This window comes from Oncorhynchus masou, chromosome 11 (assembly GCF_036934945.1).
Source record: "Oncorhynchus masou masou isolate Uvic2021 chromosome 11, UVic_Omas_1.1, whole genome shotgun sequence".
NCBI classification, from domain to species: Eukaryota; Metazoa; Chordata; class Actinopteri; order Salmoniformes; family Salmonidae; genus Oncorhynchus; species Oncorhynchus masou.
The window spans coordinates 19,482,033-19,509,940 of NC_088222.1; the positions used below are offsets into that span (position 1 = coordinate 19,482,033).

At 43.3% G+C, this 27,908-nt stretch overlaps 1 protein-coding gene across 4 annotated transcripts in view; it reads right to left on the minus strand.

The window, feature by feature from the left end:
* LOC135548276 (putative cytochrome P450 120) overlaps window positions 1–27,908 on the minus strand; it is a 51,489-nt gene that overhangs the window by 18,705 nt on the left and 4,876 nt on the right. For 2 of the 4 annotated variants that reach the window (XM_064977707.1, XM_064977704.1), the window contains exons 6-9: window positions 27,149–27,272; window positions 26,893–27,037; window positions 26,627–26,737; window positions 15,833–15,960 (exon numbers count right to left, since the gene is read on the minus strand). In XM_064977707.1, the coding sequence (XP_064833779.1) occupies window positions 15,833–15,960; window positions 26,627–26,737; window positions 26,893–27,037; window positions 27,149–27,272 (508 nt within the window). Of the gene's footprint in view, window positions 1–15,832; window positions 15,961–18,876; window positions 24,703–26,626; window positions 26,738–26,892; window positions 27,038–27,148; window positions 27,273–27,908 lie in introns of those variants that run through there. The other 2 variants (XM_064977705.1, XM_064977706.1) reach the window with 2 other exon arrangements.

Below are 27,908 nucleotides of genomic sequence, written 5' to 3' on the forward strand. Positions count from 1 at the left end.
GTCCGTGGTGTGTACGCCGAGGAACATAAAACTTTCCACCTTCTCCACTACTGTCCCATCGATGTGGATGGGGGGCTGCTCCCTCTGCTGTTTTCTGAAGTCCACGATCATCTCTGTTTTGTTGACACCACACTCCAACGGCCCTCACCTCCTCCCTGTAGGTCGTCTCATCGTTGATGGTAATCAAGCCTATCACTGTAGTGTTGTCTGCAAACTTGATGATTGAGTTGGAGGCATGCATTGCCGCGCAGTCATGGGTGAACAGAGAGTATAGGAGAGGGCTGAGAACGCACCCTTGTGGTGCCCCAGTGTTGAGGATCAGTGGGGTGGAGATGTTGTTTCCTACAACTGGGGGCGGCCTGTCAGAAAGTCCAGGACCCAGTTGCACAGGGCGTGGTCGAGACCCAGGGTCTCATGATGTATGGTTTCCAGTTTACATAGAGTCCAGTGAAGTTCTTTCAGGGTCGTCAAGGTATTTGCTTGGGGGATATACACGGCTGTGACTATAATCGAAGAGAATTCTCTTGGTAGATAATGCGGTCGGCATTTGATTGTAAGGAATTCTAGGTCAGGTGAACAAAAGGACTTAAGTTCCTGTATGTTATGATCACATGAGTCGTTAATCATAGGCATACACCCCGGCCCTTCTTCTTACCAGAGAGTTGTTTGTTTGTAGGCACGATGCGTGAAGAAACCAGGTGGCTGTACCGACTGACAACACATCCCGAGTGAGCCATGTTTCCGTGAAACAGAGAATGTTAAAATCTCTGATGTTTCTCTGGAAGGCAACTCGTGCCCTAATTTCATCACCTTGTTGTCTAGAGACTGGACATCGTTGAGTAATATGCTGGGAAGTGGTGGATGGTGCTCGCCTTCTATGTCTGACCAGTAGGCCGTCTGCCTCTCCTGCGGCGAACGCGTTGTTCTGGGTCGAACTCTGGGATAAGATCCCACGTCCAGGGTGGAGGTCCGAACAAAGGAAAGTCGTATTCCTGGTCGTAATGTTGGTAAGTTGACATCGCTTTTATATCCAATAGTTCTTCCTGGCTGTATGTAATAACACTTGAGATTTTCTGGGCTAACAATGTAAGAAATAATGCATTTAAAAAAAACGAATTACTGCATAGTTTCCTAAGGACCTGAAGCAAGGCGACCATCTCTGTTGGCACCATCTCATACATTTCGGGGTGTCAACTTATTGTTGAGAGGTACAATAGTTGAATACACAAGGTGCGAGCGCATCAGCAGTTCTCTCTTGTTTTGTCAGTCACTGACAGTCACTTAATTAACAATGTCAGCTAACAATTTTTGGATTGGTAACTTAGTCTAGCCAGTTATCATGGACGAATACTGACAGGGCACGCCTCTACCCAGACGCCCTGACCTTGGTAAATTAGTCTAGCCAGTTATCATGGATGAATACCGACAGGGCACTCCTCTACCCAGGCGCCCTGACCTCCAGGGAGCCCACATTGATTTTGTTAGTCACTCTCACTCATATCATTAACATGGCATAAGTCATTGCAAAATGTGTAGAATTGCAGGAAATTTGCTTTAAAACTGCAAATATTTCTCTACACCACAAGGAAAAATAGGAAGAATTGCATGATATGTTCTATCAAATGTTCTCTTCACCTATGGCAAAATGTGTAGAAGTGCAGAAAACTAACTTTAAAACGTACATTTTTCTCTCTGCTGTCAATAGGGGGGCCACTTAAACATTTTGCCAGCTTGGTGGTGGTGGGGGGGGGCAATCTTGCTTAGGGCCCACAAAAGGCTACAGACGGCCCTGTGTAAAGGGTTATTGTACTCTGTATGCTGATGAAAAACACTACAGTCTCAGAGGTTTTATGCAGATGAAGAAGGTGAAGAGGGTTTATGCAGATGAAGAAGGATGTTGGTCCTCGAAGAGCGAGCGGATTGATTTGAAGAGGCAGTTGATAAGGAGAGTAGGAGAGGGTCTGATGGCCTCCCAAATGATGCACTAGTGCACTACTTTTGACCAGGCAATATATACGGAATAGTGTGTCCTTTGGGACAGTCTCTGAAATATTCATCACGCAGAGCGAAACAGAAGCTTGGCTTGTGGCCAGCGTATTGACTGACTTGATCCTGTGTCTCTCCCCCAAATCTTAAGGGTGTTACTTTCTAGGAAGGAAACCCAACTCAGAGGTCATTAGTCTGTGTGATGATGAGTCCCTGTGTCCTTCACCTCACTGCAGAAAGAGCAGCTGTAGAGAAGAGAGGAGCCTCATCCATCCCCCTTCTGTAGCTAAGGCAGGGGGATGCTCTGCTCTGACTCACTTCTGAATCATCCTCCTCCCCAGGGCTTCATACAAGAGAGAAGCATCCCTCTCTCTCTCAACTCACAAACACACACTTGGACGCTAACACACACACAGAGAGACACACAGTTTTCCCACAAACAAACACACCAGTGCACACACACACACAGACACATACCAATGGACATTGCATGGATGCAAATGGATGTATCGATAAAGAGACATGCAAGAAATATGAAGACTTCATTCATAAGGCTAATACGACATAAGAATGGAGGCCCAGCCATATGCATAGGGGAATCCCCATTGGTACAGACACAGTCAGGTTACCAGTTGCCTTGGCAACCGTTATCTACTGCGTGTGGAGAGAGAGAGACACTCACATTTGATATGGTACAAATCTGACATGATAAAGGAAAACAATTCACCGTTTTAAGATAATTTACAATAACCTATTGACGCTACAATACATTAATTTTGATGGAAGGCAGATATCCCCTTCGGAGAGTGACGATTAAATATATTTAATTATATGAATAAATGATAGAAGCTTTATGTAGCCATTATCACATCCCATATCCATTAACCTCTGTTTCATCATAGTTCGAGTGCACCTTGAGAAATGACATAATCACTATTATTGAGGGACTGAAGGGTGGAGCCTGGACCTAATGTGCTGCAATAACGATCAACAGGAGCATTAAAGCATTTAACCTACAAATCTCGCACAGTATGAATTTCAGTGGATTTTCCTTATTATGTGGAGTGAGCTGGTGTCACAGGAGGGCTCGTAAATCTAATTCATGACTTCACGACTCACTCAGAGAATAATAAAGCAGCGGGCTAAATCAGCAGGACCTGCCATCAGCCTCTCTCTGTACCTGGTTCTGATCAGGACCTCCTGCCTATTGAGAACTACCAATGCTACTAAGAGCCATACAAATCATTCATATCAGGGAGGAGGAGTGTTTTCTTCCTTTAAATGCATGGTAACAAGACTATTCATTTCCATTAATTATCTTGTGATGCTGTAGATTTTATAGACTATAGCTTAAATAACCTTTGGAATGGTGACAAGTTTATTCTTGTTTGTTTTTACTCCCTTACAATGTTGTCACAGTCAATGCGTATATACTGAGCTATCAGTGAAACAGAAGCTGTCCTTGAGTTACTTAGTGAAATACAAACCCAGACATACGTCTGAGACTAACCTAAACCACTTGATGTGGCCTCCTTCAACAATGGCTGTAATGGATGTATCCAAATGTCTTCAGGCTGCTATCTATTTTTCGGTCAGAGTTTCAGTTACACTGGGGCTGTCTGCTAAGACAAACTAAGCTTACTGCCCTGCCCAACACACATACACACACACATGCACACAGCTGCACACAACATCTGTTGCACAGCTGCACTGAAACCACAGCAACAGCAGCCAAAAGGACCATCCTGTCTCGTCCGAGGAGGAAATTATTATGATTATTTATTAAATGACAGAGTAGCAGACACAGCAGGTACCCTCCGTTACCCCAGATCAACATCCTGTCTAGATGGAGAGATGGAATCTATGGGGCTCTAATAATGCAGGATGTCTGGCACAACAAGAATAGTCAAGTAAAAGTCAAATGGTTTATTAGGTTGTTTATTAGCTTGCTTCTATTCTTGGAGGTGCTAGAGAGAGCAGTACTAAGCAGTTGAGCATTGTTGATAACCTCCTCTCTCCCACACTGTCCTCCCTACAAACTGTCACACCCCAGTCTGCCAGTCCTGATAATGGTGCCATGCTACAGTGAAAAATGGGAACTAGATTGTCATTTTCCATGAATAAAAATGATGTGACTTGCTTCAGCTCTTTGAAAGTATTTATGTGGCAGTGGATAGGATAGCCTGAACATGTGAAAGTTGGTTTGGTGTCTCCAGCTTTTTAAAATGTTCTTTTACCCCTTTTTTCTCCCCAATTTCGTGGTATCCAATTGTTTTTAGTAGCTATTTTCTTGTATCATCACTACAACCCCCGTACGGGCTCGGGAGAGACGAAGGTTGAAAGTCATGCGTCCTCCGATACACAACCCAACCATGCCGCGCTGCTTCTTAACACAGCGCGCATCCAACCCGGAAGCCAGCCACACCAATGTGTCGGAGAAACACCGTGCACCTGGCAACCTTGGTTAGCGCGCACTGCGCCAGTCCCGCCACAGGAGTCGCTGGTGCGCTATGAGACAAGGACATCCCTACCGGCCAAGCCCTACCTAACCCGGACGACACTAGGCCAATTGTGCGTTGCCCCATGGACCTCTAGGTCGCGGCCGGTTATGACAGAGTCTGGGCGCGAACCCAGAGTCTCTGATGGCACAGCTGGCACTGCGCCACCCGGGAGGCCATGGTGTCTCCAGCTTAAACAGTTCATTAGTTACTGTTAGTGAGTTATTTTAGGCTAGTTGTAGCAAATTGATATAGTTATATTTGATAAAAGTTTTAAAAAAAAATTGAAATTAAGACAGCCTGAATATGTGAAAGTTGATTTGGTGTCTCGAGCTTGAATGGTTCAAGAGTTACTGTTGGCGAGTTATTTTATATGATCAGACCAAAACATGTGATCAGAAGTGATCGCGTGAAATATGAAGGAAGATGTGTATCTGCTTTCTTGGTGTTCACAATTCTTCATCATCATAAAATATGTGGTTTTAAATTCAATCACCCTCTTCAATATTTTTTGCCTGCGCTGCCCATGTGCTCCTCTGCATGTGTGAGTATCCATAGCAATGGCTCTGTTTGGGCTGCTCAATGACGACACGAGAGAGCTGTTAGCTGGCAATATACTTTTCGCCACTATAAACTCAGGGGAAAAAAAGCTGTAACTTTTGATTGGTGCCAGATAATCCTGTTCTGATTCCAGATTTGAATAGCAGAGAAGTATACCAATGTGTCTGGAAAAGCGGTTTGGAAAACGTAAGGGAACATTTTGTTGATGTGGTTACTTAATCAACAGGTGTTACATTTGATCGATACTAGATAATTCTGTTCTGATTTCAGATTTGAATTACAGGGCAGTTAGACCTTTTTGGGAAGTAGTCAAAGTATCTGATTTGTATCAGAAGTTGCATTCACGGTGAATGGAAGGTTGGAAATGATGATGTCACAATGGAAGCTTCAGAATGTTGAAGAAATCCCATGAAAGTGGATCCCATGAAATCCCATGAAAGTTTAATAAGTTTAACTTCTTGGTGACAGGGGGGCAGTATTGAGTAGCTTGGATGAATAAGGTGCCCAGAGTAAACGGCCTGCAACTCTGTCCCAGATGCTAAGCAGTTACATATTGTCAAAGTTACATTTTGTAAAATAATTGGTCTGATTACTTTGATAAACTACTGTATCAACATTATTACTTTGAATTATGGGTTAGATAAAAAAAAGTATAAACTACAGTTTTTCATGTGAAAACTGAAAGAAGAAAGACATAGGACAAGAAAATGGGAATAAAAGGTAGGATCATGTGGACGACACTTTTAGGAAAGTGAATCATTCATGCTGTGGGTTTCAGATAAGTAGATGTATGATTTACTTTTGCAAAACGTTCAGTGTAAATTAAGTTTCATTTAAATTTAATTATGATGTAATGATCGGAAGGTTTTAGGCTATTATTTGGGGAGAGGAATATAATGGTGCATCTAGTGATGACAGTGCTTTAAAATGATTTTTGTGGTAGTTGAAGAACTACTGATAGCTAGCTTTAGTTCTATCTAATAAATAAACTATTTAGGCTAACATCTAATGCACATTGCGATGTAATGCACATTGCCATCTACTGCACATTCAAATGTCATAAATCAACACTGCAGAGCTCTCCCTGTCCTCTGCCATGCCTTGATTGTATTACTGCTGGTTATATCTGGAAATGTGCATGTACACACTTGCCCATCTTCTGTTGCTAGCCCAAATTATGAATTGTGCTCTCATATATGCTTCATTGATTTCTGCTCTCGTAAACGCCTGGGTTTTCTGCACGTTAACACTAGAAGCGTATTACCTAAAAATTATCAATTGAAAGTGTGAGCTCACAGCTCCAATCCAGATGTGTTGGTCATTACTGAGATGTGGTTAAGGAAGAGTGTTTTGAATACTGATGTTCACCTTTCTGGTTATAACCTTTTTCAGCAAAACAAATCTTCCAAAGGTGGGGGAGTGGCAATCTTTACCAAGGATCACCTTCAGTGCTCGGTTGTCTCCACCAAGTCGGTCCCCAAACAATTTGATTTGCAGGTTTTAAGCATTATACTTTCAAATAGCTCTTTGTTGACTGTTATTGTCCTCCATCAGCACCGGCCTGTACCCTACCTACCCTAAGCTCTCTCCTGGCCCCTTACACTAAGTCTGATTTTGTCCTGCTAGGTGACCTAAACTGGGACAAGCTTAAACCACTGGGACTCCCTAAATATTTCTCAGATTATTACCAATCTCTCAAGGTATGACTCCAAACACCCGAAAAGGATACTCTCTTCAATGTTATCCTCACAAATAATCCTGATAGGTATCAGTCTGGTGTTTTCTGTAAAGACCTTAGTGATCACTGTTTTACAGCCTGTGTTCGTAATGGCTGCTCAGTGAAACGACCTGTCCTGATTTGTCATAGACGCTTGCTATAAACTTGAGCAAGCCAATGAGCAAGCCTTCCTTCATGACCTGGCCTCTGTAATTGTTATAGAGTCAGCTTGATCCCCTTTGTTGAATACGCTTGGACGCTTTTTTCATATTTTCAGTGGTATTGTTAACAAACAGGCCCCCATAAAGGAAATGAGAATTAAAATCAGGTTCAGCCCCAAGTCCGATCGTGATCTTGCAGAGTTAAGAACTGCATTTGGCGAAAGTCTCGGCACACACACTCAGGCTCTCGTTCAGACAAATGATAAATAAGTACACTCAGTCTATCCAGAAGGCCAAAGTTAGTTATTTTAACTTGTTATGGCTGCCCTCCTGTTAACCAGTTGGATTTAGGGGGCGCTATTTTAATTTTTGGATGAAAAACGTTCCCGTTTTAACCTTTTGCAACTAGGGGGCAGTATTTTAATTATTGGATAAAAAACGTTCCCGTTTTAAGCGCGATATTTTGTCATGACAAGATGCTCGACTATGCATATAAGTGACAGCTTTGGATAGAAAACACTCTAACGTTTCCAAAACTGCAAAGATATTGTCTGTGAGTATAACAGAACTGATGCTACAGGCGAAACCAAGATGAAATTTCAAACAGGAAGTGCCCCAGATTTTGAAGGCGCTGTGTTCGAATGACTCGTTATATTGGCTGTGAATGGGCCACGAATGAGCGTAGACTTTCTGTCGTTTCCCCAAAGTGTCGACAGCATTGTGACGTATTTGTAGGCATATCATTGGAAGATTGACCATAAGAGACTACATCTACCAGGTGGTCGCTTGGTGTCCTCCGTCGCAATTATTGCGTAATCTCCAGCTGCATTATTTTTCCGTTTGCCTCTGATGAGAAACCAACTGCCACAAATGATTTATCATCGAATAGATATGTGAAAACACCTTGAGGATTGATTCTAAACAACGTTTTCCATGTTTCTGTCGATATTATGGAGCTAATTTGGAAAAAAGTTAGGCGTTGTAGTGACTGCATTTTTTCTTTTTTTTCTTAGCCAAACGTGCTGAACAAAATGGAGCTATTTCTACAAAACAAATAATCTTTTTGGAAAAAAATGAACATTTGCTATCTAACTGAGAGTCTCGTCATTGAAAACGTCCGCAGTTCTTCAAAGGTAAATTATTTTATTTGAATGCTTTTCTTGTTTTTGTGAAAATGTTGCCTGCTGAATGCTAGGCTTAATGCTATGCTAAGCTATTAATACTCTTACACAAATGCTTGTGTAGCTTTGGTTGAAAAGCATATTTTGAAAATTTGAGATGACAGTGTTGTTATTAACAAAATGCTAAGCTTGTGTTTCACTATATTTATTTAATTTCATTTGCGATTTTCATGAATAGGAAACGTTGCGTTATGGTAATGAGCTTGAGGCTATGATTACGCTGCCGGATACGGGTTTGGAGTCGCAAGAAGTTAAACAAGATATTTTGTCACGAAAAGATGCTTGACTATGCATATAATTGACAGCTTTGGAAAGAAGACACTCTGACGTTTCCAAAACTGCAAAGATATTGTCTGTGAGTGCCACAGAACTGATGTTACAGGCGAAACCCAGATATAAAAACAACCAGGAAGTGCCGCATTTTTTGAAACCGCCTCATGCCAATGACTCCTTATATGGCTGTGAATGAGCTACGAATGAGCTTACGTTTTCCACGTTTTCCCCAAGGTGTCTACAGCACTGTGACATCTTTTTAGGCATTTTCCTTGAAGAATGGCTGTAAGGGACCATATATGGCATGTGGTCACATGGTGTCTCCCGCAGAAAACCTTGCGTAAAATACTGAGGTAGCCATTTTTCCAATCGCTTCTTATGAGAAACCAACTGCCTCGATGGATATATTATCGAATATATTTGTTAAAAACACCTTGAGGATGGATCTAAACAACTATTGCCGTGTTTCTGTCGATATTATGTAGCTAATTTTGAAAAAGGTTTGGCGTTATAGTTGTAGCATTTTTCGGTTGATTTCTCAGCCAATAATATTTTCCCAAATATTTATTTTGGGAAAAAAGTAACATTTGCTATCTAACTGGGAGTCTCCTGAGTGAAAGCATCTGAAGTTCTTCAAAGGTAAATTATTTAATTTGGTTGCTTTTCTTATTTTCGTGAAAATGTTGCCTGCTGCCAGCAGAGCCTAGCATAGCATTATGCCATGATAAACTTACACAAATGCTTGTCTAGCGTTGGCTGTAACGCATATTTTGAAAATCTGAGATGACAGTGTTGTTAACAAAAGGCTATGATTGTGTTTGAATATATATATTTTTTTCATATGTGATTTTCATGAATAGGAAAGGTTTCTAGGGGTATTTATGTCCGTTGCGTTATGCTAATGCATTTGAGGCTATGATTACGCTCCCGGATACGGGTTTGCTCGTCGCAAGAAGTTAACGGGATAATTGTCATCAACAACCGCTGTATTGCATAGCGCTACATTCAATGAATATCACAAAAAATATTAATATTCATGAAATCACAAGTGCAATATAGGAAAACACAGCTAAGCCTTTTGTTAATCTACCTGTCGTGTCAGATTTTAAAAATGTGCTTTACAGCGAAAGCAATCCAAGCGTTTGTGTAAGTTAATCGATCGCGCGACAAAACATTAACTACACTTAGCATCAGGTAGCTTGGTCACGAAAATCAGAAAAGCAATCAAATTAATCGTTTACCTTTGATGATCTTCGGATGTTTTCACTCACGAGACTCCCAGTTACACAATAAATGTTTCTTTTGTTCCTTAAAGATTATTTTTGTATCCAAAATACCTCTGTTTGTTTGGCGCGTTACGTTCAGAAATCCACAGGAAAGAGCGGTCACGACAACGCAGACAAATTCCAAATAGTTTCCGTAATGTCCACAGAAACATGTTAAACGTTTTTATAATCAATCCTCAGGTTGTTTTAAAAATATAAAATCATAATAATAATAATATGCATATATTAGCAACTGAGACAGAGGAGCTGGCCGTTTACAATGGGCACCTTTTCATCCAAGCTACTCAATATGGCCCCTGCAGCCATAAGAAGTTAAGGAGCAGTTGTCTCTCTGTGGGTCTAACCCCAAAAAGTTCTGGAAAATGGTTAAAGACTTGGAGAATAAACCCTCCTCCTCACAGCTGCCCATGTCCCTTAACATTGATGATGTGGTTGTTACTGACAAGAAGCACATGGCTGAGCTATTTAAAAATCACCAATTCAATAAGTCAGGATTCCTATTTGACTCAGCCATGCTCCCTTGCCCGTCCAACATTCCCTCATCTCCCACCTCTTCTAATGCGACTAGCCCCGATGCTCCTCCCTCTTTTTCCCCTGCCCCGCTACAATGTTTCTCCCTGCAGGCGGTGACTGAGTCTGAGGTGCTAAAGGAGCTCCTTAAACTTGACCCCAAAAAAACATCTGGGTCAGATGGTTTAGACCCTTTCTTTAATGTTGCTGCCCCTATCATCGCCAAGCCTATCTATCTCTGACCTTTTTAACCCGTCTCTCGTTTCTGGGGAGGATCCCATTGCTTAGAAGGCAGCCACGGTGTATCCTTTATTTAAAGGGGGAGATCAAGTTGATCCTAACTGTTATAGGCTTATTTCTATTTTGCCCTGTTTATCAAAAGTATTGGAAAAACTTGTCAATAATCAACTGACTGGCTTTCTTCTATAGTATTCTCTCTGGCATGCAATCTGGTTAACGCTCAGGTTATGGATGTGTCACTGCAACCTTAAAGGTCCTTAATGATGTCACCATTTCCCTTGATTCTACGCAATGTTATGCTGCTATTTTTATTGATTTGGCCAAAGCTTTTGATACAGTAGACCATTCCATATTTGTGGGACAGCTAAGGAGTATTGCTGTCATTGGCCTGGTTTGCTAACTACCTCTCTCAAAGAGTGTATAAAGTCAGAACATCTGCTGTCTCATCCATTGCCTCTCACCAAGGGAGTACCCAAAGGCTCTATCCTAGGCCCCACGCTCTTCTCAATTTACATCAACAACATAGCTCAGGTGGTAGGAAGCTCTCTCACCCATTTATATGCAGATGATACAGTCTTGTACTCAGCTGGCCCCTCCCCGAATTTTGTGTTAAAACACTCTTCAACAAGCTTTCTCTGCCCTTAACCTCGTTCTGAACACCTCCTAAACAAAGGTCATGTGGTTTGATAAAAATTATGCCCCTCTCCCCACAGGTGTGATTACTACCTCTGAGGGATTAGAGCTTGAGGTAGTCACCTCATACAAGTATTTGGGAGTATGGCTACACGGTACACTGTCCTTCTCTCGACACATATCAAAGCTGCAGGCTAAAGTTAAATCTACACTTGGCTTCCTCTATCGTAATCGCTCCTCTATTTTGTGGTGCCCGACTCTCTAGTTAATTACATTTACATGATTAGCTCAATCAGGTGATATTAATTACGGAGAAATTATTTTATAGAATAGCATGTCATATCACTTAATCCGGGCATAGCCAAAGACACGACAGTATTATATGCTAATTTAAGCACATTTAAGTAGTTATAATTTACAGTGCAGACCAGAGCTAGACCAGAGCTAGTGCGAACCAGAGCTAGCTAGCTACGCCCAGGACCAGAGCTGGACCCAAACTAGTGCAGGCCAGAGCAGTAGTTGTGGTCATTAGTTCTGATCAGTAGTTGTGTGGTTGTGGTCAGTAGTTGTGGTCAGTAGTGGTTTGTAGTTTTGGTCAGTAGTTGTAGTCAGTAGTTGTGTGGTTGTGGTCAGTTGTTGATTGATTGATTGGTTGGTTATGCGTAAACTAAAACAGCTGTATCGTTAGATTGGTAATAGATATTTTTGTTTCCGTCTACAGATTTGAATAGCAAAGAAGGGCTACAAGATGTCATACCCTCTAACATTTTGTCTAAGTTGTTGGCAAAGTGGTCATACGTTGCATTGTTGAATTTACAGTGAATGGAATGTTGGAAGTGATGATGTTATAATGGGGCCTTTGGAATACTGAGGAAATCCCCTGAAAGTGGATGGAGGACAAAAAGGTTAGTAGTTTAAAAAGTATAAAATAGATCAAAAAAGTTATATACAAGCAACTCCAATCCAGTCTCCACGTTTTAAAGTTTCAACGGTGTAAAAGGAGTAGCATGCTAAAAAATAATAATAATTAGTCAGAATGTCAAAGACTTAAATGTGGGACTCTTGCTTCACAAGCCCCTTTAACTATAAGTCAGAAATAAGTGATACAATATTTAAAGCGTAGCTGCTTTCGCAAGCCAATTTAATAAATGGTTGAATCACCTTCTACAGTATTTCTGCTTTACTATCAAACTGCATGAGAAGCAGACAGCTCTCCTGACTTGAGCAACGCCACAACAATAAAAACAACACCATTAACCCCTTTATTTAATTTTCCTATACAGCACATGGGCACTTTCATATTAAAGTCAACCGAAATGAAAACTGGCCAGCCTGTCTGTGTACAGATGTAGGATCTTAATTTGATAACCCTGTTGCAGGACATTTTTAACTTGTAGTGCATTTGAGGTTTAAAAATGCTTCTTAAGTTTGTAATTTCCACTGAAATTTCAGACTTGATTTTCCCTTACGAAAAATGTATCAACCCCCCTACAAAATAATAATTCACATTTCCTGTTACCATATATACTTGACATAGCGAACTGGCTCAAATTAAGACCCTACATCTATAGCTCTGAACTCATCCACATTACTCTCAGACAGTCACTGTTTGTAAAACATAAACACGTAAACATAGCTCCTCCCTCTGTTTATGCAGTGCTTTTAAAAATACCAAAAAATAATGAACACAATTCCATTTATGAAAAATGTATTATAGTTCTTTTCCCCTGGTTTTTATTAAAATGTATTAGTTCTTTTCCCCCTGGTTTCTATTAAAATGTATTAGTTCTTTTCCCCCTGGTCTTTATTAAAATGTGTTTTTCTAATGCATTCCCCCCTGAATGTCTCTCTATTCTTCATGTGACACAGACAGTACTGAAAGCTTCCCCTCACTTAAACCTTGTGTGTGTGTGTGTGTATATAGAAGAATTACAGTGGCCAATCATCCTGTTGATGACTACTACTTGATGACTTTCCATTGGTGCATATCCATACAATATTCTCTATCTCTCTACTTTTTCCTCCACATACTGTTCCATGTCTCATTTTGACTCAAATGACTTAGAAGCACTACAGGCGAGGGAGATATGAATCAATATAATAAAAAGAGCAAAACTGAGCTTCAACTGCCTAGATGAGTGAGTCTCTAGACTAGTCTACCTCACATTTTCCATCCTGCTGCCACAGAGCATGATGCTCATGGATAATCACCAGAGCAGTGTGTAAAAACTCTCTCTTCTTGTTCACTTTCCTTACCAGCAGATGGGGCTTTATTTTCCCTGGGGGGGGGGTCGACCACTACCCATTCCCATCCCCAGGCCTCTCTCCTCTCACTGAGCTCTGCTACCCCCCATCCCCTACCATCCTCAGGCCTCTCTCCTCTCACTGAGCTCTGCTACCCCCCATCCCCTACCATCCTCAGGCCTCTCTCCTCTCTCACTGAGCTCTGCTACCCCCATCCCCTACCATCCTCAGGCCTCTCTCCTCTCACTGAGCTCTGCTACCCCCCATCCCCTACCATCCTCAGGCCTCTCTCCTCTCACTGAGCTCTGCTACCCCCATACCCTGCCATCCTCAGGCCTCTCTCCTCTCACTGAGCTCTGCTACCCCCATCCCTGCCATCCTCAGGCCTCTCTCCTCTCACTGAGCTCTGCTACCCCCATCCTCTGCCATCATCAGGCCTTTCTCCTCTCACTGAGCTCTGCTACCCCCATCCCCTACCATCCTCAGGCCTCTCTCCTCTCACTGAGCTCTGCTACCCCCATCCCCTACCATCCTCAGGCCTCTCTCCTCTCACTGAGCTCTGCTACCCCCCATCCCTGCCATCCTCAGGCCTCTCTCCTCTCACTGAGCTCTGCTACCCCCATCCCCTACCATCCTCAGGCCTCTCTCCTCTCACTGAGCTCTGCTACCCCCCATCCCTGCCATCCTCAGGCCTCTCTCCTCTCACTGAGCTCTGCTACCCCCATCCCCTGCCATCCTCAGGCCTCTCTCCTCTCACTGAGCTCTGCTACCCCCCATCCCTGCCATCCTCAGGCCTCTCTCCTCTCACTGAGCTCTGCTACCCCCATCCCCTACCATCCTCAGGCCTCTCTCCTCTCACTGAGCTCTGCTACCCCCATCCCCTACCATCCTCAGGCCTCTCTCCTCTCACTGAGCTCTGCTACCCCCCATCCCTGCCATCCTCAGGCCTTTCTCCTCTCACTGAGCTCTGCTACCCCCATCCCCTGCCATCCTCAGGCCTCTCTCCTCTCACTGAGCTCTGCTACCCCCATCCCCTACCATCCTCAGGCCTCTCTCCTCTCACTGAGTATTGCTACCCCCCACCCCCCAGTAGTCTGAAGCCCTACCCTCAACAGTGGCCGTCACAGCTGGTGAGATAGGAACTGGAAGTGAACCACCACTCACTGTGACCTCATACATGGCGGACAAGCCAGGTCCCATCATGGATCATGCCATGCAGCAGTGGGCAGCATCTGTGTGCATCCAAGTGACAATTAGGCCAGTTCGATTCACCGTCTCCACCTTTCTAACCGTCTTACTATTTTTCTCTCTCTCTCTCAGTGACTCCCCCCCCATCATCAGAGCACCTACCCTGAACATTGTTTATTGATTCATCAGTCATGGTATGAATTTCACAAATTGTTATAATGCGCTTATCAGACATTATCACAGTTTTACCACAGAATTTCCCTGTAATTTCACTGTAACACTATAACTGTATGACTCATTCTGTCTCTTGCCAGATCTTTGGGCGCTAAGCATTGACAGCCTTAGCAACAGTATCTCTGATACTCAGTTGTTCTCATGATCAGCCTCTCCCATAGAATAGAGATAAAGATATATCCCATATATATTAATGTATCTATTTCTATGGTAAATCCTTCAGAACAGGACAAGATGAGCTCACAATATAGAAGCCCCTCCTTTAGAACCTCAGGCAACACCAGATGGTAACTCCACTGAATAGATTCATCATCAGCATATTTAAAATGTTCATCTCGAGCTCATCATCCAATAATGGCAAAAATATAAAATCCTTACATTACATGGGCTATATTCTAAAGGTATTAGACAAAATAGAGTACATTTGTGGATATGTTATTGGAAATTTGAGAGTATGTGAGAGTTGTCCTGAGACCTTTATAATTGGCTGTTTTTCCAGCCTGGGCTCCATGATGCACTCAGAGGACACACTCTCTAATGATTCAAGGGAACTCATGAACACTGGAGTAAAGAGTCCCACCTAATGTATACACACAAACACAGGAAGCTTCAAAGCAAAAGAAAGCAAGTAAGTAAGAAAGAGGGAGGACGAGAGAATACATAACATGTTCTCAGCACAGAGGGTGTTATTTTTAAACCGGAGCCCCAGGTGTCTGTGAAGTGAGCTGGAGAATGCAAGGGGTCACCCAGGTCACGGTAAAGAAAAGAGGGAGAATAATACCAGAATAAAACCCTGCAGAGGGAGAGAAAGCTGTTAGACAAAAAAAGCTGAGAGAGAGAAATAGAGAGAAGGAAAGAGAGAGAAAGAGACAATACTGATAAAACTGCTTAACTCCAGCTGCAGCCTGGCTACCGGCATGGACAGAGGCACACACACAGAGACAGGACAAGGTCAGAACAAAACATTCCTTTTGATTTGGTAAACTGTTTAACACTGAGGCACAGCTGTGTGCTCAGACAGAAGATCTTAGTATAGGTGGAGGTTGGCTTGTTTGAGCAAAGAAGTGAACGATGCTACTGTAAAAGCAAAAAGAGAAGGGTTTCTGTGTAAAGTCCTCACCTTCCACACCACCTCTCTGGCAGGAAGTCCTCTGGCTGGTGGAACACTTCCGGGTCGCGGTGGATGGCGTGGCTGACGTACATGGCAGCGTAAGCCTTGGGAATGTGGAAGCCTCCCAGAGTAGTGTCCTTTGGAGTGAATAAAACAGTAGGAGACTGGCATTGAGTTGTGAGGGCAGTCATTTGATAATAACTCAACGTGGTATAAATACTATAGTACTTTAGTGTTTTTGCAGACTTGACTGAGGTATTCACTGTAGTAGTTACTGTAGTATTTACAGTTAACTATAGTACAAATAATGTAGTAAAAGAAAACTGCAGTATACACTCAATTAGTATTTGGTAGCATTACCTTTAAATTGTTTAACTTGGATCAGACATTTCTGGTAGCCTTCCACAAGCTTCCTATAATAAGTTGGGTGAATTTTGGCCCATTCCTCCTGAAGGAGCTGGTGTAACTGAGTTAGGTTTGTGTGCCTCCTTGTCCGCACATGCTTTTTCAGTTCTGCCCGCAAATTTGCTATAGGATTGAGGTCAGGGCTTTGTGATGGCCACTCCAATACCTTGCAAGCCTCCCCCTTTTTTCCTCCAAACATAACGATGGTCATTATGGCTAAACAGTTCTATTTTTGTTTCATCAGATCAAAGGAAAAAGTACGATCTTTGTCCCCATGTGCAGTTGCAAACCGAGGTCTGGCTTTTTTTATGGCATTTTTGGAGCAGTGGCTTCTTCCTTGCTGAGCGGCCTTTCAGGTTATGTCGATATGGGACTCGTTTTTACTGTGGATATAGATACTTTTGTAGCTGTTTCCTCCAGCATCTTCACAAGGTCCTTTGCTGTTATTCTGGGATTGATTTGCACTTTTCGCACCAAAGTACGTTCATCTCTAGGAGACAGAACGCGTCTCCTTACTGAGCAGTATGACGGCTGCGTGGTCCCATGGTGTTTATACTTGCGTAATATTTTTTGTACAGATGAACGTGGTACCTTCAGGCGTTTGGAAATTTCTCCGAAGGAGGAACCAGACTTGTGGAGGTCCACAATTTGTTTTCTGAGGTCTTGGCTGATTTCTTTTGATTTTCCCATGATGTCAAGCAAAGAGGCACTGAGTTTGAAGGTAGGCCTTGAAATACATCCACAGGTACACCTCCAATTGACCCAAATGATGTCAATTAGCCTATCGTAAGCTTCTAAAGCCATGACATCATTTTCTGGAATTTTCCAAGCTGTTTAAAGGCACAGTTAACTTAGTGTATGTAAACTTCTGACCCACTGGAATTGTGATACAGTGAAATATAAATGAAATATCTGTCTGTAAACAATTGTTGGAAAAATTACTTGTGTCATGCACAAAGTAGATGTCCTAACTGACTTGCCAAAACTATAGTTTGTTAACAAGACATTTGTGGAGTGGTTGAAAAACAAGTTTTATTGACTCCAACCTAAGTGTATGTAAACTTCTGACTTCAACTGTATATGCAAATGAAATACTGTAGTGTTAACTATAGTACAAAAAGTGTAGTGTTTTTGCTGACTGTAGTGTTTTTGCAAACATTACACAGTGTTATTTTTGCGGATAATACTGTAGTATATACATAGCATTTTGTATACTACAACAGTATAATAAGTACTACACATGATCAAGGGATACTACAGTCTGTAGTATAGTATTCTACATTATAAACTGGGTAGTTCGAGCCCTGAATGCCGATTGGCTGACAGCCGTATACCACGCATATGAGAAAACATTTAGTTTTACTGCTGTGATTATGTTGATAACCAGTTTATAACAGCAGTAAGGCACCTCAGGGGTGTGATGCGTCGTGCCTCAGAACAGCCCTTAGCCGTGGTATACTGGCCATAAACCACACTTCGTGCCTTATTTCTTAAGTATACTGCAGTTTACTACAGAATTATGTAGTAAATACTGAAGTATTTTTTCATGTGGGAATGGTTGATTTTCCTAGAAATCCTCACATACAGTGCTGCTATGAACATGGTAGAAACAACCTGAGGTTTGTAATTATAGAAACATAAATTTTGTATATAATTAGTCATCACTATTTACTTACTGAATATATTTAGACTGGCAAAAAACGTAGAGAGGGAATCCAGGGGAATAATTCCTTCTTCATCTCTCTCGCTCTGTTTGTTAAAGCATTTACTCAGTTAGAGGCAGTGGCGTGTTTGTTAAGGCATTTACTCAGTTAGAGGCAGTGGCGTGTTTGTTAAAGCATTTACTCAGTTAGAGGCAGTGGCGTGTTTGTTAAAGCATTTACTCAGTTAGAGGCATTAACTCAATTATGTTTGTTAAAGCATTTACTCAGTTAGAGGCAGTGGCGTGTTTGTTAAAGCATTTACTCAGTTAGAGGCAGTGGCGTGTTTGTTAAAGCATTTACTCAGTTAGAGGCAGTGGCGTGTTTGTTAAAGCATTTACTCAGTTAGAGGCAGTGGCGTGTTTGTTAAGGCATTAACTCAATTAGAGGCAGTGGGGTGTTTGTTAAGGCATTAACTCAATTAGAGGCAGTGGGGTGTTTGTTAAGGCATTAACTCAATTAGAGGCAGTGGGGTGTTTGTTAAAACAATAACTCAATTATGGGGCGGCAGGGTAGCCTAGTGGTTAGTGTTGGACTAGAAACCGAAAGGTTGCATGTTCAAATCCCTGAGCTGACAAGATACAAATCTGTCGTTCTGCCCCTGAACAGGCAGTTAACCCACTGTTCCTAGGCCGTCATTGAATTTGTTCTTAACTGACTTGCCTAGTTAAATAAAGGTGAAGAAAAAAACCCAACAAAAAACATTTAGAGGCAGTGGGGTGTTTGTTAAGGCATTATCTCATTTAGAGGCAGTGGGGTGTTTGTTAAGGCATTAAGTCCATCACAGAGAAGCACTGAGATGTCATTATTGAAAAGCTGCTTCCTGTTTATCAAGGGCAGACAGAGAGCCTCCTCTCAGAGCAGAGATCACTCTCACACACACACACAGTTCACACTCACGCAGGCATGAGCACACACACACAAACACACAAAAACACACACACGGGCTCTGAAAAACACTGTTTAATGTGTCTCCACACTCTGCAGAGTGCTAGACAAAACACTTCTCGGAATACTGATCATTGTTTGTTTTTAAAGGAACACTGATCATTGTACAGTAGCAGAGTTTCTGGGGAAATAAGATTCTATGAAAACGATTTAAAAACTGGGAAAAGAGATATGTCTGTATTCATGATCCCTGGCTTTTAAAGAGGGCTGATTGAAGCTAAGGAGCTACAGTAATGTATCACAGGTCCCCAGTAGACTACAGCCCCTCATCAGGCCTGGTCCTTATTCCCAGTGACATGCACATCCTTCTATCAGGAAGCCAGGCAGGCAGTTGGCCAGATGAGGATGTTTTATGTATAACCCCATTAGCAGGCAGCATATGGGCCCACCTGGGCTGGGCTGGGGCTGGCTAGGGCTCTGGTTTCTGAGGGAAAGAAACACAACATGGGCAGAGATGGGTCTGGATTTCAAGAGTTGCTGTCTGGACCTTCTCTGATCATAGGCTGGCACAAAGGGGATGTAGCAGCTGACGTGAAACATAAAGCCTTTCATGAGCTCCAGAATAAAGTGTGTGAGTCCAAGAGTGATTGTTGCAGAGGACTTTACAGAGGCAAAGTGTGCTGATGTCCAAGAGTCCAGGGCGAAGTCAATGAACGCAGTGGCCTAGCTAGAGCAGGAAAGAAGAGGCGATGGTCTGTCAGTGTTTCCTCATTATTTCTGACTGTCCAGAGTGGAAACATTCATCTCCAGTCAGTACATTGTAGAGAACAGTGAGACTCACTGACCTCAGTTAATATTCCACCAGCAAGCAACAACAGGACATGCTCAAAATGCTGCTGCACACACCCCCGTTCCATTTGAGAGGATTACTCACGTCTTTCCGAAAGCTCAGGAATCTTAATCCGCAACCTTAATGATGCCATGTAAGGTCTGGCGCCTCTGATGACTGTTGAATAGCTAATCAATGGCTACCCAGATTATCTGTATGGACTATCTGCAGTGACTCTACATGCACTGGCGATATGCACACTCACAGGTCTCTATCCACACACACACACACGCACACACATACAGTGCCTACAGTGACATTTACAATCTCCAGCCCTTAACAATTACAAGCATACCCATAACATGATGCCCCAAACATAACACTTTGATTTCAGAGCATTTTTGTTTGCAGTATTTCTTTAGTACCTTGATACAAACAGGATGCATGTTTTAGAATATTTGTACTCTGTACAGGCTTCCTTCTTTTCACTCTGTCAATTAGGTTAGTATTGTGGAGTAACTATAATCAAATCAAATTGTATTTGTCACATGCACCGAATACAACAGGTGTTGACCTTACCGTGAAATGCATACTTACAAGCCCTTATCCAACAATGCAGTTCAAGAAATCGAGTTAAGAAAAGATTTACTACATAAACTAAAGTTAAATTTTTTTTTTTAAATTACACAATAAAATAACAATAACAAGGCTATATACAGGGGGTACCGGTACAGAGTCAATGTGCGGTGGTACAGGTTAGTCGAGGTAATTTGTACATGTAGGTAGGAATAAAGTGACTAAGCATAGAAAATAAACAGTAAGTAGTAGCAGTGTAAAAACAAAGGGCAAGGGGGGAGGGTGTCAATGTAAATAGTCCGGTGGCCATTTGATTAATTGTTCAGCAGTCTTATGGCTTGGGGGTAGAAGCTGTTAAGGATCCTTTTGGACCTAGATTTGTCACTCCGGTACCTATGACTTGGGTGACTGGAGTATTTGACCATTTTTTGGGCCTTCCTCTGACACCGCCTAGTACATAGGTCCTGGATGGCAGGAAGCTTGGCCCCAGTGATGTACTGGGACATATGCACAACCCTCTGTAGCGCCTTACGGTCAGACGCCGAGCAATTTCCATACCAGGCGGTGATGCAACTGGTCAGGATGCTCTCGATGGTGCAGCTGTAGAACCTTTTGAGGATCTGGGGACCCATGCCAAATCTTTTCAGTCTCCTGAGGGGGAAAAGGTGTTGTCGTGCCCTCTTCACAACTGTCTTGGTGAGTTTGTTTTAGTCCACAATCAGCTCCTTTGTCTTGCTCACATTGAGGGAGAGGTTGTTGTCCTGGCACCACACTGCCAGGTCTCTGACCTCCTCTCTATAGGCTGTCTCATCGTTGCCGGTCATCAGCAAACTTAATGATAGTGTTAGAGTCATGCTTGGCCATGCAGTCTTGGGTGAACAGGGAGTACAGGAGAGGACTAAGCTTGCACCGATGAAGTGCCCCCGTGTTTAGGATCAGCGTGGCAGATGTGTTGTTGCCTACCCTTACCACCTGGTGGCGGCCAATCAGGAAGTCCAGGATCCAGTTGTAGAGGGAGGTGTTTAGTCCCAGGGTCCTTAGCTTAGTGGTGAGCTTTGTGGGCACTATGGTGTTGAATGCTGAGCTCTAGTCAATTAACAGCATTCTCACATAGGTGTTCCTTTTGTCCAGGTGGGAAGGGCTGTGTGGAGTGCAATTGAGATTGCGTCATCTGTGGATCTGTTGGGGCAGTATGTAAATTGGAATGGGCCTAGGGTTTCCGGGATGATGGTGTTGATGTGAGCAATGACTAGCCTTTCAAAGCACATGGCTACGGTAGTCATTTAGGCAGATTACCTTCGCTTTCTTGGGCACAGGGACTATGGTGGTCTGCTTGAAACATGTAGTTATTACAGACTCGGGCAGGGAGAGGTTTAAAATGTCAGTGAAGACAATTGGCAGTTGGTCCGTGCACTCTCTGAGTACAGGTCCTGGTAATCTGTCTAGCCCCGCGGCCTTGTGAATGTTGATCTGTTTTAAAGACGTTACTCACACCGGCTACAGAGAGCGTTTTCACACAGTCGTCCAGAACAGCTGGTGCTCTCATACATGCTTCAGTGTTTCTTGCCTCGAAGCGAGCATAAAAGGCATTTAGCTCGTCTGGTAGGCTTGCGTCACCGGGCAGCTCGCGGCTGGGTTTCACTTTGTAGTCCGTAATAGTTTGCAAGCCCTGCCACATCCGACGAGCGTCAGAGCTGGTGTAGTAGGGTTACATTTTAGTCCTGTATTGACGCTATGCCTGTTTGATGCTCCATCTGAGTGCACAGCGCGATTTCTTATAAGCTTCTGGATTTGTGTCCTGCCCTTTGAAAGTGGCAGCTCTAGCCTATAGCTCGGTGCGGATGTTGCCTGTAATCCATGGCTTCTGGTTGAGATACAGTCACTGTGGGGACGACGTTGTCGCTGCACTTATTGATGAATCCGGTGACTGAGGTGGTATACTCCTCAATGCCACTAGATGAATCCCGGAACATATCCCAGTCTGTGCTAGCAAAACTGTCCTGTAGCGTAGCATCCGCGTCATCTGACCACTTCTGTATTGAGTGAGTCACTGGTACGTCCTGCTTTAGTTTTTGCTTGTAAGCAGGAATCAGGAGGAGAGAATTATGGTCAGATTTGCCAAATGGAGAGCGAGGGAGAGCTTTGTATGTGTCTGTGTGTGGAGTAAAGCAGGTCTAGTTTTTTTCTCCTCTAGTTGCATATGTGACATGCTGGTAGAAATGAGGTTGAGTTTGGCTGCATTAAAGTCACCGACCACTAGGAGCGGTGTTTCTGAATAATCATTTTCTTGTTTGCTTATGGCCTTATACAGCTCATTGAGGGTGGTCTTAGTGCCAGCATCGGTTTGTGGTGGTAAATAGAAAATAAATGGACTCACTTGGTAGATAGTGTGGTCTACAGCTTATCAAGAGGTACTCTAACACAGGTGAGCAATACCTCAAGACTTCCTCAATATTAGACATCACGAACCAGCTGTTATTGACAATTAGACACACACTCCCACCCCTCGTCTTACCAGACATAGCTGTTCTGTCCTGCCGATGCACGGAAAACCCAGCCAACAGTATATTATCTGTGTCGTTGTTCAGCCACGACTTGGTGAAACATAAGATATTACAGTTTTTAATGTCCTGTTGGTAGGATAGTCTCGAATGGAGATCATCCAGTATATTCTCCAGTGATTGCACCTTGGCCAATGGAGCGGAAAAATTACCTCACGGGATAATTTTCTTCGCTCATCATCACTGCAGTGTACATTCCCCCCAAGCAGACACCACGACGTCTCTCAAGGAACTACACTGGAAACCGCATATCTTGAGGCCACATTTTTTTGTAGCTGGGGACTTTAAGGAAATCTGAGGAAAACCAAATTCTATCAACATCACCGGTGCTACTCGTGCATCACAAACTCTTGATCTTTGCTACTCTCCCTTCCGGGATGGCTACAAGGACCGCAATTTGACGTCAAGGACACCAGATAATTAAGGATTAAAAAGGGAAAGCCAGCCAGCCATCGACGCCTCCATTGCCGACGTAAGTCAGTTAAGCGTGTTAATTTTCAGAAAGCTGTCGGCCTAGACAGCATCCCAAGCCGCGTCCTCAGAGCATGTGCAGACCAGTTAGCTGGAGTGTTTATGGAAATATTCAAGTTCATATCCCTGTCATGTTCGTGAGAGTCTCATCTTTCCATAGAGTGGTCATGTTAGTTAGTAAGCCAAAACTTTTGGACACCACAGACGTTTTTGTGAGAAGACCGATTTTCGGGATGTCTCCTGGTCTGAAACAGCGCTGTAGCTCTGCCACTTTCCACCGCAGACGCCGAATGTAGACGCAGTCGGATGCAGTGGGGTTGAGACACAGTCCGAGCAAAAAAATATTATGATGTAAATTTGATTGACACACGTTTGTGTCAATAGACAGTCATCACTAGCCATACCCTTCCCTGAACCTTAGTCACTGTTACTAGCCATTCTTGCCTCAGCCTCCTCCTGTGATATGTACATACAGTATCTACCTCAACCTCTTCTGTTTTTTACGACCCATGATCTTGGCTGTCTAACTGATGACAAGAGTCGGAGCAGGTCACTTTGCTGATGCCGTGTTTGACTTTGAACATGAGTTTGCATAACCTCAGCTCAGCCTATCAGAAAACCAGGCCGGCACATCTTGGTAGGGGGGCAGGCCATTACCCACTGATCAGCCAAAGGCTCATTATAGATTATTATAACTGCGAAATTGCACAAATATATATACAAAAAACATCTTAACAGGCCCTTTATAAATTGTTTTATTTCAAAAAACATATATTTTTGTGTGTCAATTTCGACCAGCCCACCAAAAAAAAAGAATGGTCCAGCCCCCTTCCCTTCTCTCTCTATATCTCTCTTATTGTGGAGGAGCTGCTTCACCCCAGGTGAGGGGAGGGCGTGACGAACCCCCCTCCACCCATGACAATCACCCTCCCTCCCTCGCTCCTCCTTCGCTCCTCCACCCAACTCCAACACTGTAACATCAGTGTTTACCGCCTCAATCAATTACCCATCATAACCTGGGCGTGTGGTTATCCATTATTCATCCAACCAGCCGGGATAGAGGGAGGGAGAAAGGAAGGGAGGGAAGGAGGGGGAGCCGTGAGAGCACATGACAAGGAAAGTGTCCCAAAAGGCACCCTATTTGTCACTACTAGGGTAGAAATAGGGTTCCATTTGGGATGCACATGTAACTGATGTGAAATGGCTAGCTAGTTAGCGGTGATGCACGCTAATAGCGTTTCAATCTGTGACGTCACTCGCTCTGAGACCTGAAGTAGTTGTTCCCCTTGCTCCGCAAGGCTGCGGCATTTGTGGAGTGATGGGTAACGATGCTTTGTGGGTGACTGTTGTTGATGTGTGCAAAGGGTCCCTGGTTCGAGCCCGGGTCAGGCGAGGGGACGGAAGAAATACTGTTACATTGATGCTGTTGACCCAGGTCACTGGTTGCTGCTGGAAAAAAAGGAGGAGGTCAAAAGGGGGGTGAGTGTAACCGATGTGAAATGGCTAGCTAGTTAGCGGTGGTGTGCGCTAATAGCGTTTCAATCGGTGACGTCACTCGCTCTGAGACCTGAAGTAGTTGTTCCCCTTCCTTCGCAGGGGCCGTGGCTTTTGTGGCGTGATGGGTAACGATGCTTCGTGGGTGTCAGTTGTCTGTGTGTGCAGAGGGTCCCTCTCAATTGCTCTCCCTGGTTCGAGCCCAGGTAGGGACGGAAGCTATACTGTTACACACACATGGTGCCTCCCCCCTCCTTCCACCTCCATCATGAATATGTAACACCCATTCACACACCTTTCTGTTACCACAGTGACGTTAACACTCACAGGCAAACAGGAGCCAAACATCCCAATCTACATGTGAGACTGTGGGCATAACCACAGTTCACTGACTACCATCGATGGAGTGGGTGGAGGGTGAGTCACAAAATGTTCCTTTTCCCGACAACCCTGGAGAAAACTAAATGTACAGTACAGAGTGTAGTGCAATGTTAATTAATTCACGACTAAAAATATTCTGATATGAAAATGTGTGTTAGTGACTTTCTGTGTGTGTTGCTATGGCCCAAAGGCAGAAGAGGCCCAGCTGTATTTCCCTGTGGCTGCTAGGTCTACTGGGAGCTGGGCTCTGAGGCAAGACGACCAGAAACTCAGGGCTCCTCTCCTCCCCGCCTCTCCCTTCCTCATTCTCCATCCCTCCCTCCTCCCCTATCCCTCTCTCCATGCTTTCTACCATCTCACTCTCCATCCTCCCTCTCCCTCTATCCATTCTTCCCGTCCCCAACACTCTGTCACCCTGACAGTTCACTCTGCACAACAGATTCATATTCATGAACTATTTTGATTAAATATGCATCTTATAACCAACCACCTGTTTGGGCCGGATTAATCTCAATACTTGTTTTTTTCTGCTCCTAGTTGTGTCAACACCTCACCGGCTGGTTGAAGTCCAAAATCACTTATTATCAACACCCTCTCCAGGCCAGGACTCACACAGGGAGATATCTCTACATCAGACCAATTGAAGAATTTTCCTAATAAAAAATAAAAGTTCAAAGATTATGCTAACTATACTAACTCTGTGTTAAAAAAAGGTGAAAAATAAATTACACAACATACTAGCTAGTAAACAATTTAAGCCATTGCAAATGCTATTACTTTTTCCACTCATAAAGCAAACATAGCCCTTGGGTAAGAGGGTCAATCAATTTGAGCCCAATCAATTCCCCTCATGGGCTGTTGTTGTTGCGTGAAGAGGCATGAGGTCACACTATTCCAAGATGGACGTCATCAACTGGACCATTTTCATTACAAAGCCAGCCAGTGAACAATGAAGAGATGACAATCACAGTAAGCCAATAATCTACTGGCTGACAGCTCTATTACTAAAAACAACCATTATACAATATTCAATAGCTTATTTTTTGGTCACACAATGCATTCATTTCTGCATCTGCATCATAAACATTGACTTGGATGTAGGAGGCCTGTTTTGATTAATAGCCTTCCTGTTATCAGACATAGAATACAATGAGATGAACAGAGTCGATAGCTGTATACTCATGCTTGGGCTGCTCATGCAATATTTCCGAAAGATAATCATTCATAGAGGATATCAACTGGGGAACATGTGAACATACTTGTCATTCATCATTTTAAACAACTTAGAAATAAGTTAATTGTCACTGCGTGCCGCAGGGAGATCACAGTTGGCTATCATAAGTCTAGGAAAATACATGATGTTCCCTTTACAAGCAGACTTATTTAGAGATCTATTTGTGGGCATGCTACTCCCCCTTGAGCTCAGATCATGAATGGACAGAGAGAGGGAAGATATCAGATCAAATGTTATTGATAACAAGCAATGTAGTGGACTCACTTGATTGGCTATTCTCCTTCCACCAATGAACGGAGGCCAAAGTCTCTGTACTTCCAGGAGGATGTAGTAAAGGTAATCAGGGTCTGCCCTCGCACGATTCCTAATTTCCTTCTGACAAAAAAAATTAAGCGTTAGTGTTCGTACAGGATTGCCGCAGTACTACACTAATCCAAAGCTGTATAGTTGTTACTACAATGTAAGGTCAACATGATTTAAAGTACGTTCCCGTGCTCTGAAGGTTTAGTAAGAGAACCAGGCCGTCTCACCTTGCCTGCGCCACTCAGAACCAGGGTGAAGGAGGTGAGTAAGGATGCCAGGGCTTTGGGGATCAGAGCAGAGATGAACAACAGCAGATGCTGGGAGGCACAACTGGCATCAGGGAGAGGTAGATCACGGAGATAACCTACAAACCTACAGAGCGATAGAGAGAGAAAGAGATAGTAAATGAGAAAGCATTAATAAGAGAAAGTGACAATGCGACCACAAGGTTGTGTGTCTATGACAACATATTTAAAAACTCACCCCTGTCTCTCACACTCCAGCTTGTCTTTAATGATGTCCATGAGCTTGTCTTTAGCCTCCAGTGCTGTGCAAAAGCCAGAGGACCACAGAGGAACCTTCACACTGATTGGAGTTGAGATGATCCCTGTAGGGGAAGTACAGGTCAAAGGTCACATTCTGACAAAATATATGTTTCTATCTCTATGTTTACATCAACCTGAAAAGGGGCCTATGTCTACCTATAGAAAAGAAACCACTACAGTTTGATTAGCCTAATATTCCCTTTTGAAAAGTATATTGGCCCTACAATTACCACATGAACATGCCGTGTTAATGTAATAGTTATTGACACCTACTGGGTTTCCCCCGAGATGCCTGAGGCAGTGTTGTCAATGTAGGTGTTGAGATCTAATTACCACTGTCGTTCAGCTAATGCACAGATCTGTGTGTCTATTCCACTCCCTTTGAAAACAGGGCTCCTTGAATGCAGAGCAGTCTGTTTTGTCAGACCTCTGTCTGGCTATACATATATTCACCACCTTCAGGGGACAGTAAATTATTTGAAAGAAAGTGAGACTAAAGTGTTTCTTCAATTGCTGGTATGATGAAATTGTAGTTGTGATGGTTCATTGAGGCCCAGTGTGGGCGGCATGCCTTCCATTGTAAGAGGGGAAAACCTACAGGTGGCAGAGACTGATCTCACCATGCCAGTGTAGGGTACCGAGCCTGTAATCTCACTGTGCCAGTTCAGGGTACAGAGCATGTAATCTCACCATGCCAG